Genomic DNA, 13,337 nt, shown 5'->3' with positions numbered 1-13,337 from the left:
CGCGAGCCCCCTATCAATCAATGAAACAAAGCAACTCACCAAGCAATCAACTTGACTGAACAGGTCTTCCAAAAATGAAGAGCAGATTAGATCCGCATAGACGCGCGCCACGGCTCCTACAACTGCTAGCTAACGGAATTCCGTCCATCTCCAGCCACACATTTGTGCCTCCTATTTGTTGCCGTTGATTGCGCCGCAGCGAAATCCACTCTCCAACCCTACCTCACCCCCCCTCTATCCAAGCTTTCGACAGGGGTTCTCACGGCCCGGTCCAGAATCAATAAACCGCCGCGCAACGCATGCTGCCCAGCAGCAGCAGCAGCAGCAGCAACATGCTGTCGCGCCATTCTCTTCCATCCCTCCCGCCCACCCATCCTTTCTCCCACCATCATCACATCATCACAGGCTTTCCGGACAGCACAAAGCACAGGAGGCAACAGCCTGAGGAAAGAGCACCAGCAGCAGCAGCAGGCAGCGGGGCAGGACCAGTAGCGGTCCACGTCATCGTTATCAGCAGCCGCCGAACTGCAGACGGGACACCTTAAGAGTCCCGGGCCCACTGGCGGTCGGCGGTTCAAGCCCAAGCGTCGGCGCTGTGGCAGCTGCGGGTGAGGCACTTCTCAGCGGCGCTCCTGGGAGAAATATTTCAGCAAGGATTTTACCCAAAGCCAAGGAGGCGCCGTTCCTACTCCACCTCTGCAGCAATCGCCTCCACCACACCTGCCACATCATCATCCGTCTCCTCAGACGGGTACACCTCATCACTTGCCACATTCTCGACCTCCTCGTTATCAGAAGGGTAGTAGGCCTCAGCAATTTCACTGCCCACACTGCCCTCATCATCACTCTCATCAGGCAAAACACAGTCGCCCACCTTGGCAATACGGTGCAGGAGCCCATCCGGGTTCTTTGCAACATACTCCTCAGCAGCTTTAAATCACAAGGGGTTGGCATTTCACCGGCATTTAGCGTCGGTTATCCACGGCGGTTATCCACGGCGGTTACCGGTATCCCGGTCGGTTATCCACGGTTGGACCGAGTAATCCAACACGCAGAAGGGAATCAATGGACGGGACAGCCAGCCGGTTATGCAGCCTGTTCTTGATAATGCGGTGGACACTAAAGCCACGCTCAACAGTGTTGAGCGTTGGGCAGGGTTCTTCACCCCGATTCGGGCCCGAACTTTTTTGAGATATTTCCATTTTGCCCGAAAGGAAAATGAGTGCGCCCCGGAGCATTCCGAACGGATTTTGGGCCTTTTGGAGCATTTTTTCGGGGGCCCTACCGAAGAATTTTGAAGGCATTTTCGGAGAAAACCGAACGATATTTCCGCGTAAATTTGCATGTTTTCGGGTGCAGACGGGGCCTGGAAACCGGGCTTGCCGTATAAGGCCCGCTTGGTCACCAGTCAAAGAACAAGTACAAATGTGCATTGCGGCATACGTTACCTCAACACGGACACGTTCATGTCCGTCGCTCAGTACCTTTGTGCTGTGCGTATCATTGACAAGGGAGCAGAGAACATTCATTTGGTCACTGAAGCTGTGCTTGCTGCCCTTCGTCTCGATCAGACGAAAATGGTGGGGTATGGCAGTGACGGGGCAAGCGTGTACCTGGGCCGTAACTCTGGGGTTGCTGTGCGCCTGTGCGTCAAAAGCATATAACGATAGAATCTATTTAGAGCTAATCTCTACCCCGAAAACCGCTTCAGACAGTTTCGGGGTACCCCAAAACACTCTCCGGCTGACAGGAAAATTTTCGGGGAGGGCCCCGAAAGGTTGGTTATTCAGAGGGTTTCGGACACGACCGAAATTTTTGGGTACCCTGGTGAAGAACCCTGCTCAACACACGCTGTTTAAGTGGGAAGGACACAAGCGACATACACCAACTGAATCAAGCGTGGAAAGAAGTGGACCCACTGATGCATTCCAGCCCAGGCCCGCTCCCAGGAGGTGCGTCCCAGCTCCAACTGCACGGCCATCTTAGACTTCATAACTGAAAACTCTTTCTGCAAAACGTCAAGTTCGCTGACATCCAAGGCAAACAGGCGGTTCGAGCTTACTTGCCGAAGCCGCGAATCCCGAGGGAGATGCGGGGCACCTTGGTTGGGCGCTCATCATCAGTTGACTCGGGCATGTTTAACTATGCATATGCTTTGTCTGTGTGTGTTTGTGTACGTGTGTCTCACTGTGTGCCTGTCTGTGTGTCTGTGTGTGAGAAGGACAATTTATGTTGGTGAGAGTGAAGGGTGAAAAGTACCCAAAGTTCTCTGTCTATTTCCGTAAGGCCCTCCCCCCTTTCCCTTCCCTTCCTAAAGCGCCATCCAGACACCCCGTAAGAGAAAACCCCTCCACTGCAACTTATCCACTGCAACTGGGTTCCCCCCGCAACCTCTATTCCCCAGCCAATTTCTCCACCTGCTGCATGATCTCATCTCCAATGGTGCCCTGTCCGGCAATCGTGTACGGATCGTCGTACGGCGGAATGAAGGTGAGTCCCTCAGCCGCCGCCCGCGCCACCGCCGCCGCCTGCGCCTCCTGATAACTCTCCCCCACCAGCACCACCTGACCGCCCAGCTTGCGGACATTGGCCACCTTGATCTCCGGTGTGTTGACCGGCATGCAGATGATGGAGGTGCAGCCCTGAGGGACGTGGGGGAAATGTGGTTGGGGAGGTGTTGGGTGTGTGTGTATGGTGACGTTGGGGGGGGGCGGAGGGGAAAACACAGGTATACCAGGGAGGGGAGAGGAAGCCATTCCTTTAAAAATTATCCACGCGTACATACATACATACACACGCAAATCCCAGCGCCAGACCTCCCCCTCCTAAACCCACTAAGTCGCCATACGCGCCGTACAACATTTACCATTTTCGACGCCGCCAGTGCCACCCCTTGTGCGTGGTTTCCCGCCGAGCTGGTGATGACCCCCCGGGCCCTGGCCTCCGGAGGCAACTTGGCCATCTTGTTGTAGGCGCCTGTATGTACGTATGTTTGTACGTGCGTTTGAATGTTTGTACGTGGTGTATGTATGTATGTGTGTGTGCGCGTTGGGGGGAGAAAGGCATATACCAGGAAACAACGAATGGACTGCGGCGTCGCGTCCTGTTTGTGGGGGGGGAAGACGAACCACGAGCAACCTATCCCTCCATCAAACAACGAGCAAACCATCTCTCCATCAAACAACGAGCAAACCATTTCAAACCCCACCCCTCCCCAAACTCTTTTCTAACGAAAATTTTCCGTCCGCCCCGCCCCGCTCCAACCCCCCTGCCCCAATCCACCTACCCCTCAATTTAAACGAGAACACGGGCTGCAGGTCCTCCCTCTTGAGTAGAACGGTGTTGCCAACCGCCTCACTCAGCTTTTGCGCCTTCTCCAGGGGGGACTGGATCTGAGTTGAAGGTGCGTGGGTGGGTTGGAGAGCATATGACAAAAAACAAGAAATGAACTCTGTTTTTTGTGTATGTGGGGGGAAGAAGACGAGGAAAGGAAGGAGGGGAAAACTTATATGATAGGAAAAAAACCATTTCCCTGTCCGCCCCTCTCGTATTTCCATACCAATGTATCAAATTCGTACCGCGACATCGTACACTCGTGCCGTCAGGATCTCCCGAAGGTAGCCGTCCGGCCCGAAGCGCCACTTGTTGGCGGCACAGCCTTCCGGGCCCTGTGTGTACGGCACGCGCGTGTGCAGGGTAAGTGAAATACTCAAAAGCGTTTGTTTTTAATTCACCGTTGGTATTTTCATCACGGCTGCCATCGCAAGGTTACTGACGCATATTGCGATGATGTCATCAAGTGATGCTGTGATGTGATATTAACGATGTACGGAAGTTGGTTATTACGGTTGACAGACTGAAAGGCCGGATTCGTACGAAGCGGCAAGTTCTTTCAGCCACTATCATATCCTCGGAATTGTCTTTCGCTGCTGCAATGTTGTCCGTGGATTATCGGCTGGAGAGGTTTACGACATAGTTCCCATGTGGGTCACATCCGTCGCAAGGTTGGTTGCTGATGCGACCACCCAGGCAAAACAGTTGACATTCCTTGCCGTCAGGGCAAACGACCCGACGGGGGCAGAGCGCCTGCGCGTCTGTATATTCGTACGTACGTATGTATGTGTTTTTATTGTATGTATGTGTGTGTTACATGGTTTGGGGGTGCGTGACCCCATACCTGTAAAACTAACCATACGAGCCGAAGGCCCAAGGGCATGTAGGTATGTGCGTTTAAGGCTCACACCTAAGGCAAGGCACGAGAGGCTGGTTCGGAAGCAAACACCAGGGGGGGCAGCAACCCAGTAAACACCCCATCCCCTTGCATGCATGTGAGACATTGAGCGAGTGGCCCTAACCGACTTAACGATCCTAGATGCTAGGGGTCTACTGGCTTCCATGGGTAGCTACGGTATCGGTGGGCGCAGCGGGAGTGAGGTGGTGCGTTTCAGCAGAGCCGCTCTGTCGTGCTGTGAGGCAAAAACGAATGTCCGAATCCAAGGTCTGGCGCGGGAAGCTGTGCGGAAAGGCAACGGTAAAACGTTTTTTCGGAGCCCAGCAGCTATAATTCGACGTTGGTGAAAGAGAGGATGCCGTGAAGGATGCTGTACGTTATTGGGATAGTAGCAGGGCCGGCTACAGCAGCGCGCCTTTGCCGGACAGTGTTGGATCACTAGTTGTGCTCGGGGCAGCGTAGCATCTAGCATCCCTGCGCTGCGGCGTTTATGTTATAAGAAAAGGCGTTGGAACGTGCGAAAGGTCTTGGGGGTTCGCTTGGCGTTGGGGGAAAAGGAGGCAGTTGCATGGAGTTTGGTCTGGCACCGACATCTCGACATGGGCGTGGATTTGTACCTGGCAAGCGGGCTGTGTGCAGCCGAAGCAGCGGAACACGTCGTCAGGCAGGTTGAAGCCCACCCGGTTGACTGGGCTAAGCTCGCCTGCTAGCAAACCTTCCATTTTCGCAATTTGTCCGACTTGTCAAGGAGGTCATCAAGGGAATTAATTAACACAAGTCCGATACCCCATACTCTAGCTGACTACGGACTATGCATCACTACCACAAATGCATAAAATCTCATAATGAGAGCAGGAAAGACTTGACGAACTGGTACTCACTGAAAAACAAACGAACTACTACTGTCAAACAACCAGTTAACAACCGCCACACGCGCCACCCGACCTTTCCTCCCCAACCTGCCTCCCAGGTGGCGCGACACACCGCACGGCACAAGAATCCGCCTCCATTCCCACCTGCCCCTTACAGCTTTCATTGTCTTACAGCCAGAGGGGGCCGCACTGTGTATTGCACTCCCCACCCGAACCCCCGTGCTCAAGAGCTCCCCGCCCGCTTCCACTTCCACCACTACCCCCACTTTCACCGTCGCATTACCGCTACTATTGTATCATCCCAGTGCCTCACTGCTTCATGAGTACCGCCTCTGCAGCCCTGCGCCCCGACCTGAGGGCGCCCTCCAGCGTGGCGCTGTCTCGGTGGTCACCGCACACGAACACACCACCACCCAGGGACACGGGTCGGCTGAAGTTGGTGGGCGGGGCCTGAGGGGGAGAGGGCGGGGGAGAAAACACAGTGTGAGGTGGCAAAGAGGTGGCGGAGACAAGCGAATGCCGAGCAGCAGCACCCGCAGCAGGGTGACGGAGTGTCCTGCGTGTCGTACCTGGATGGATCCAGCTTAAACAGCTTACATATGGTGTCCCGGATGCGGCTCTCCTGGGTTTGTGTGCTCGTTTCCGCTGCTGTTGCTGCTGATGGGTTGTTGAGGGGATTGTGGCGGAGCTGAAGGGAAAAGGGAATTTGGTGACAGTCCGCGCGGGAGTCGATGGGTCCTTCAGAACATGAAAAAGGATGCCGTAGGGGTCTTGGAGGAAGAAAGACAAGCAACATTGGGAACGCAGCTAGCTGCACGGCACTAGAGAAATCAGTTTGAACAGCGAGCTGGTTTTGGAAAGCGGAAATAGGTCGGGCAGTCTGGTCCACGTTGGAAAACCTCCTGGATAGTTAGCTTTGAAGCCATTGTTAGTTCGTTACGTCGGTTACCCCTAACGGCCAGGTACCGAAGCGACCAGTTACCGACTACCGGTTGGGTAGGGTTATTACCGGCTGCTGGTGACAAGCAAGGATAATCCGAACGATCTCCATAACGACACTTGGCGACAAATGCAGAGGAGCAACTGCCTCCCAGCAGCCATCGACCAGCAGCTTGTCGCCCAGCTTGCAGCGGCATACGTAACAGCAGATTCTATAAAAATAAAACCCTAATAAATAACAGCCGGTTCTATAAAGCCAACCTTTATATTTCTAGTTGCTTTTTCAGGATGCGAATTTCCGCGCGAACATGGTGAACAAGCTTCTCTAGAGTATTGTGGTGTAATCGCTGGTACACAGTACGCCACACATACATCGTCTACAAATACACGCTAAGCGCTCCAGCCGCATCTTGAGAGGCCTTTTCAGCTGGGCCAGCTACTACATTTCCATATGGCCGCTTCACTGAACCAGCAGGTGTAGACAAGGCAAGGCACTTCTTGTGCATGGTTCCGGGCACTTTCCGTTACATTCCGTTACGGTCAACCGAGTTTTGCCCCGGCCGGTAACCGACTGGTAGGACGGGTAGCCACCAGGGTTCTTCACCCAAAAATTTCGGCCGTGTCCGAAACCCTCTGAATAACCAACCTTTCGGGGCCCTCCCCGAAATTTTCCTGTCAGCCGGAGAGTGTTTTCGGAAACTGTCTGAAGCGGTTTTCGGGGTAAATTATAGCTGGATTCTATCGTTATATGCTAGGACGGCTGAATTAACAGGTGTTTGACTTTATTTTATGTGGCATATGGATATGCTTAGATGTATGAAAATGTCTGCGATACAGCCGCGAAACAGCCGCAATGCACATTTGTGCTTGTTGTTTGACTGGTGACCAAGCGGGCCTTATACGGCAAGCCCAGTTTCCAGGCCCCGTCTGCGCCCGAAAACATGATAGGCTACTAGCCTATCTGTAGGATGAACTATCGGCAGGGTAGGGTAAAGGCCGGTAGGTAACTCCTCGGTAAACCTACCAAGGCCCCATCCCCACCGATCGGTTGGGCCGGATCGGCTACCGATCGGTTACGGCCGAATGTATGCCCTAGGGCCCTCCCTCCCTCCCTCCCTCCATACATACATACATACATCCCTTCCTCCCTCCCTCCAAGTTGGATCTTGTTTAGTGCGTACTAGCAATTCCTTCAAATGACTATACACACCTTACACACCTCAAATCGGACTCTGCCAATCTGCAAGGGCAGTACATCGTAGGCAGGGGCGGGAAGTCCTCCGTGCGGTCCATGGTTCGATGGCAATGCCCCGGTTGCACAGCGTGGTGTCGCAAGTAAAGGTGCTGCGTTGGCTTCATCTCTAGGCCCACCATCTGGGGTGTCGGACACTGGACCGCAATGAAGCATGGGCTGGCGACATATTGGGCATGCCGGCCTTCGAACGCTCTGTTGTCGCCAGACAATTTCCGCTAGACACTGCGAGGCGCCAACGGCACAGCAGTTGGTACCGCTGCATGAATAAGGGTGTTGATGTGAAACTTGACGGGAATGTATGCCTGGGGCCGTATCTTGCACATCGCTTCGGCAAAGAAGACCGTTCATCCGAAACCAACAGCCATCTCAAAACGAAGCCATACGCACCTCTTCACAGTATTGGTGACCACAATGCAGGACCGCGTATCGCCACTTTGATGAGAGGCGCTCACGATAACATACCGGGCACCTCCAGCTGGCCATCGAACCTCTCACCCGAAACTGTGTTAGGGCCTACACATAACATTGCAGAATAGAAAGACCATCTCGAATAGGACAAATACCAGATGGGTAGGAGTTTCGGGCTTTAAACCAGAACCTTATTGCTTGTGAGTTATTCATTCCTTAAAAAGGCAATCCATTTCCTAAATAAATTTCCTTCTTCAGGAGAATGCAAACGCTCTTCATGTCCTTGGCAGACGCATTACCGTGGATTTAACCTTCGCGTTCGGTTGTTGGACGGTCGTTATTCCGTTCCATCACTCTGTGCCACAATGGTCTTTTGACACGCTCCACGCTCCAGGAGAACCGATTCCAAAATCCACCTTATTAAAATCCACAAGGTCAGACCCCAACTACGACGTGTCCCAAACTGCGACATGGTTTACCGGCGCACAACCTCAATCGACAAGGCCGCGGAACGGCAGGACAGCAGCCAGGGCCCCGCCAGCCACATAATCGTGCCCATCGTTTCTGGGGTGGGCGCGATTATGTAGCTGGCGATTCCCTCCTCTTAGGGGATTTCCTCTTAGCTTCCTCCCCCTGCACCCAAACACAAATATGAACATATACATTCCCAAGCATCGCATGGCATCATTTACTCGCGCTGCGCTTTGCCATAGGAAAATACGTTCCCTCCTGTTTTACACCATTCCGCGCCCCACACCTGCCACACACACACACACACACACACACACACACACATAAAAAAAACAAGTCGGGTGTCGGCTTCCTCATCCGTACAGGCCGGTAGCTAGGGTAGTGCCAACATGGTGGGAGCTGTGCTTGTTGCAGCAGTGCTGATGCTGTGGGAGCTATGCTTGTCAGAGCGCGGGAGGCAGGAAGCCGGGGCTCATAACCTGCTGAAGAGACGGTGTCTCTCTGGAACCTGGCAGACACGGCTAAAAATCATTGGCCGTTACACGTATTCGGGAGGTCCGCGACCTGCCACCGACAGCCCCTTGCTTGGGCGTAAACGTATGAGTCAGAGGTGCCGTTGCCGGCACACAGCAGGGGCTCGGCCGCCAAGTCCGCAGTCCAGGCCGGATGCTCAACGCTCAGCAGACACAATCGCAGCTTGCCAGCCTTCAGCCTGCTGGCTTTGCGGTCTGGTGCCGCAGCCCGAACACACACGGAAAACAGCGCCGTAGCGCCGTAGAGCACCGTACACACTGCCTATGGCGCCCCTTCAGGCATTGACCTGCCCATTCGGGCGCTCACGCGCCCTTGGCGCCCCCCTCAAAGCCTAGCTCGACACACTTCCCAAAAGCCCGCAGCACTTTCCGATGCTGTCCGTGAAGTTTATCCCCGAAGCGCCAGCGGCCTCAGCAATCCGCTCCACAGCCGCCGCGGCACACTGCCATTGGCCGAAGTAATTGTACAAACGAACAGCTTGCATACTTCAGTCGGAATGCCCGTGGGTGTTCGAGTTATCATACGCCGGTAATCTAAGAATTCAATTATGAGATACGCGGCACCTTTTGAGATTAAATTTAGCTCGAGAGGCGTTGATGTGACTTTGGCTCATACGATTTTTGTTGGCTACAGGCGAGATACCTTGCAACAGAGAATGCTATATATTACCAATAACGCGCTTCAGCCGGGCGAGATATTATGTTTGGTCCGTTACACACGGCCACACGGACATGGGCAATCCTACAGAGCGGGGCCCCCCTGGGCGCTTCACGCTGGGGCCCCGCCCAAAAAACATCCAAGCCCCCTTCCTTTCCCACAGTGCATCTCCATCCATTCCACATTACTCAACCATCTCCCAACGCTCTTTCATCATCGTTATCTCATTAGGCGGATTTAGCTACAATCTTATAGCATCCGGGGGCGCCCGCCACACACACCGACCGGGCTCCAGCTGCCCCGCCGCCTCGCCGATAGCAGCAGCCGTTGGCGCGGCGGCGGCCGCAGCGGCAATGGCGTCACGCGTCGCCAGGTTTGCCGGGTCGCCTTGCGCCACCACACGCCCCTCAGGCAGGGAGACCGCACGAGGCTGCGCACGCCGCTCGAAGGCCTTGTGGGCGCCCGCGTAGAAGATGGCGGCGTTGACCAGTAAGATTCCCCCGTTGACCGACCGGGGATGGGCCACGCGGTATTCCCCCACAGCTTCGTGGATGTGACCGCAAATCCACAGCTGTGGCGGTCGTTTTAAAGCCTATGTTAATTTGAAGGGGTGGAGTCTGAGCCGTGAGAGAGAGCGCAATAGATAACTGCGACACTTCCTACTTACTGGCGCCCTCCACAAACATTTTTATAATAGTTTTCATGTATCCTACAAATTCGTATAACCTCATTACGGTGATGATCTCGGAAGATCCTTTAAGTTAATGGGGTGTTACACTGTGGGCGGGGGCCCTGACCGGGCCGAAACACAGCGCAGGGGTGGGCGCGCAGCTCTACGTCCGCCTTTGAAGTATTGTCGTCTTAATTTTTGTAGTGATAGATTTTTGTATAGAAATAATACGGATTCCAGGAAGCCTCTTTACAAGACCGATTATGTTTTGCAGCAAAAGGCCCCGATCTTGCTGCACCCGCGCCTACCTGTACGGCAGCGAGCAACTGCTTGTCGCCCACGTGACGTCCTCGTGTGAGATCACCGTACCCGTACGGCGGTGTGTGAGTTACGAGCACGTCCAGCTCCAGGTCAGGGGGCAGCAGTCTGGACCAGTGCCGTTGCCCCTCAGCCTCATCTTCCAGCTGTGACAACACGAAGAAACAAACAAACAAACATAATACATACATACATACATACATACATACATACATACATACATACATACATACATACATACATACATACATACATACATACATACATGGTGAACGGATACCCTGTGTGTGACCTAACTAAGATACGCACATATCGATATATCCAGCAAACGAAAAGAAACAACAGGACAAAAACACACAGGGCCCTCAAGGCAAATAGGAATCTAAGGACGTGATAAGCTGCATGACGAAGATACTTCCCAGGACGGTATCCTCCGCCACCTCCAACCTCTCCTCCCCTCCCGTATCCCCCCATTCCGGGCCCCACTCTCACACCTGCCACACACCCGCATACTCAGGAGACCAGGGCGACGCCAGCAGCCGCAACCCCGCCACCTCCACAACCCGGTCCACCACCACCACTGCACCCGCGACCTTGAGCCCCTCGCCCAACTCTGCGGGCATCACCAGTAACAGCAACAACAACAGCAAGAGGAGGAGGAGGAAGAAGAATTCCACAGCAAATGACGGTAATAGGAAAGTGGCGGTAATGGCGGCAGGAAACATCAACATGGGAAAGTGGCGACATGGAATGGGGTCAGCAAGTCGGCAAGTCGTGCAGCGGCCGTGACCCGCACCACGGCCGTCACCCCCACCACGTCACGCAGCCCACCGTACGCCAATCTGTCCATGTTACTGCGGGGTACGGTAACGGCATGTAGAGGGGGAAAGCACAAACGGGACGAGATGGGACGAGATGGGCAACGAGCCAACACCGCTGTGGTGCTGCCCATCTGAAGGGTCGTACGTCTAAGCAAGGGGAGGGGGCAGAAGCTCTGTGTGCAGCAGCAAATTCAAGAATTTATATACCTATATTTTGTTTTTTGGCTCCAAAGTTGCGAAATGCTGTTGGAGTCTAAGCGATGACACAGGAGTCGGTGGAGGTATTGGACCTCGCAGGGGGGGTGGGGCTTACCGGTTGCGGCCGGTAGAGGCCACAGCCGGATGAACCAACCCCGCCTCTCTCAGACACGTCTTTCTTTAGTTTTTTTCATCCTTGGTTGGACCCACCATCCCTCAACCCTCGGCCCGTACCCGACCATTTATTTCGACATGGCTCACCCAAATCCGACCACCTTGTCTCGGTGGGGCAGCGAGGCAAGCCAGCGCTCCAGTAACTCCACATCCCGGGGGTTGCGGAGCTCGATGTCGCCAGCGATAACCAGCAAGTCTCCTGAGCGGGGTAGTGGCCCCCGGCAACACCGGAGATACAGTTGACTGCCATACGCGAGTAATGTAACTTGAATCTGTAATCTTAATAAAAAACAGTGCAGTCTGAGCATGCATCTGAGCCGTTCTCTCTCTTTCTCCCGCTCTCTCGTTACCGATCTCCTACTTCGAAAGGCGTGGTAGAAGACGTTTTTGAAGGTGCAAGTGCCGAAGGTATACGTCGGAGTATCAAAGCCGCAAAGGTATCCCTGCTAGTGAGGTAACTAGAGACACGGGATGCGACTCTGTGTGCTATATATTGGAGCTGGGGTTGGGGGGGGCGTGGCGTGGGTCGACCGATGCTCGTTTGCGCTTGGTCGAGAGGTCTGCGTTGCACGGAAAGAACGCCCTGATCCTGCTGCTGCTGCTATTGCTGCTGCTGCTGCTGCACGGCGCGGTATTCGTATAGGTCATTCTATAGGTGGATTACTGTAAAGCGTGTGAAGGGGTAGCTAAGGCTGTGCGTAAGGCTGCGGTTATCGCGGGACGTGTCCCATGTTGTACAACGGCCAACGCTTGCGACGAGGAGCCCACCAGCAGCAGTAAGTGTTATCATTGCATCACATAGCGTCCAGTAGTATGATTGAAATGCCCATCTGGTTTGTGCACAGCTTTCTGTCAGCGCACCGTCCGGAATGTCGAGGATATCATTGCGCAGATGTAGTCCGTGCATGTCGCTCAGGGAGACTACGACGGTGCTGCTGGAAGTTCTTGGTGATCCTGTCTCCGCCATGCGACAGTTCGCGAGCTACTGGTGATGGCACAGTGCACAGGACCACACGACAACGATATAATGGCGGAGAAAGGAAAGCCTCCAAATCCTTTTTATGTAAAAATCGACAATAAGTGCCTTATCGTAGCAGAAACGTGCAAAATTAGCTCGAACTGATTCGTAAGGGCACTGTTAAGGAACCAGAAGGCAGTGGAAGAGTAAGAAAAAAGAACAAGGAGTTGGCCACAGAGAATTAGAGCAATTTGACGTGGGTCGTGGTTAGTTGGTCCCTTAGGAGCAATTCAAGGGTTCAAGCTTGTCGGTTGACCGGTAGGTGGCGCAGTTGGCCGTTACAAAATATATCCGTGTTACGTATCAGACATCGGCAAAAGGGGTATTTCTGGTTTCGGGAACGGGTCTATTTCTGTCTTCAGCACAATTTCTGTTACAAGGACGCGGAATGAAAATGCGATTCCTGCTATAGTTTGGCATTCGTAAACGGCGTACGATCCTATTTCTGCAAGCCGACCGGCTTCGGGAACTCTATTTCTGTTTTCGGGAGTTTCGGCACGATCCGAAGGTCCCGAAGCGTTTGCCGATGTCTGTTACGCATGACCGTACTTGGACAGGATCTGTTTATAGGTCATACACCTGTCTATGTTCTGTAAATCAGACAAGCTCCTCAACGTGTGCGTGCGTGTGTGTGTGCGTGTGTGTGTGCGTGTGTGTGTGCGTGTGTGTGTGCGTGTGTGTGTGCGTGTGTGTGTGCGTGTGTGTGTGCGTGTGTGTGTGCGTGTGTGTGCGTGTGTGTGTGTCTGTGTGTGTGTGTGTGTGTGTGTGTGT

General features: G+C 53.9%; 2 protein-coding genes across 2 annotated transcripts; both read right to left on the bottom strand.

Annotated features, from left to right (window-relative positions):
• Window positions 1–391: 391 nt before the first annotated feature.
• On the bottom strand, window positions 392–7,966 carry VOLCADRAFT_108615 (uncharacterized protein; the record flags this gene model as incomplete). The annotated part of the gene is made up of 13 exons (XM_002959379.1): window positions 7,685–7,966; window positions 7,253–7,519; window positions 6,689–6,714; window positions 5,673–5,760; window positions 5,456–5,553; window positions 4,849–4,970; window positions 3,579–3,668; window positions 3,287–3,392; window positions 2,867–2,976; window positions 2,418–2,642; window positions 2,189–2,207; window positions 721–930; window positions 392–441 (listed from the first exon to the last, which is right to left on the bottom strand). The coding sequence occupies exons 2-13, from the start codon at window positions 7,414–7,416 to the stop codon at window positions 392–394; spliced, it is 1,308 nt and encodes a 435-aa protein (XP_002959425.1). The 5' UTR covers window positions 7,417–7,519; window positions 7,685–7,966.
• A 738-nt stretch (window positions 7,967–8,704) lies between these two features.
• On the bottom strand, window positions 8,705–12,515 carry VOLCADRAFT_108614 (uncharacterized protein; the record flags this gene model as incomplete). Its single annotated transcript, XM_002959378.1, has 7 exons — window positions 8,705–8,904; window positions 9,653–9,959; window positions 10,346–10,501; window positions 10,850–10,968; window positions 11,187–11,209; window positions 11,636–11,747; window positions 12,410–12,515. The coding sequence occupies 7 exons, from the start codon at window positions 12,513–12,515 to the stop codon at window positions 8,705–8,707; spliced, it is 1,023 nt and encodes a 340-aa protein (XP_002959424.1).
• Between the last annotated feature and the right edge of the window lie 822 nt (window positions 12,516–13,337).

Source organism: Volvox carteri, assembly GCF_000143455.1.
Source record: "Volvox carteri f. nagariensis unplaced genomic scaffold VOLCAscaffold_194, whole genome shotgun sequence".
Lineage (NCBI taxonomy): Eukaryota > Viridiplantae > Chlorophyta > Chlorophyceae > Chlamydomonadales > Volvocaceae > Volvox > Volvox carteri.
Note: the sequence above shows the minus strand (reverse complement) of the source record. Positions and strands in the feature narration are given on the sequence as shown.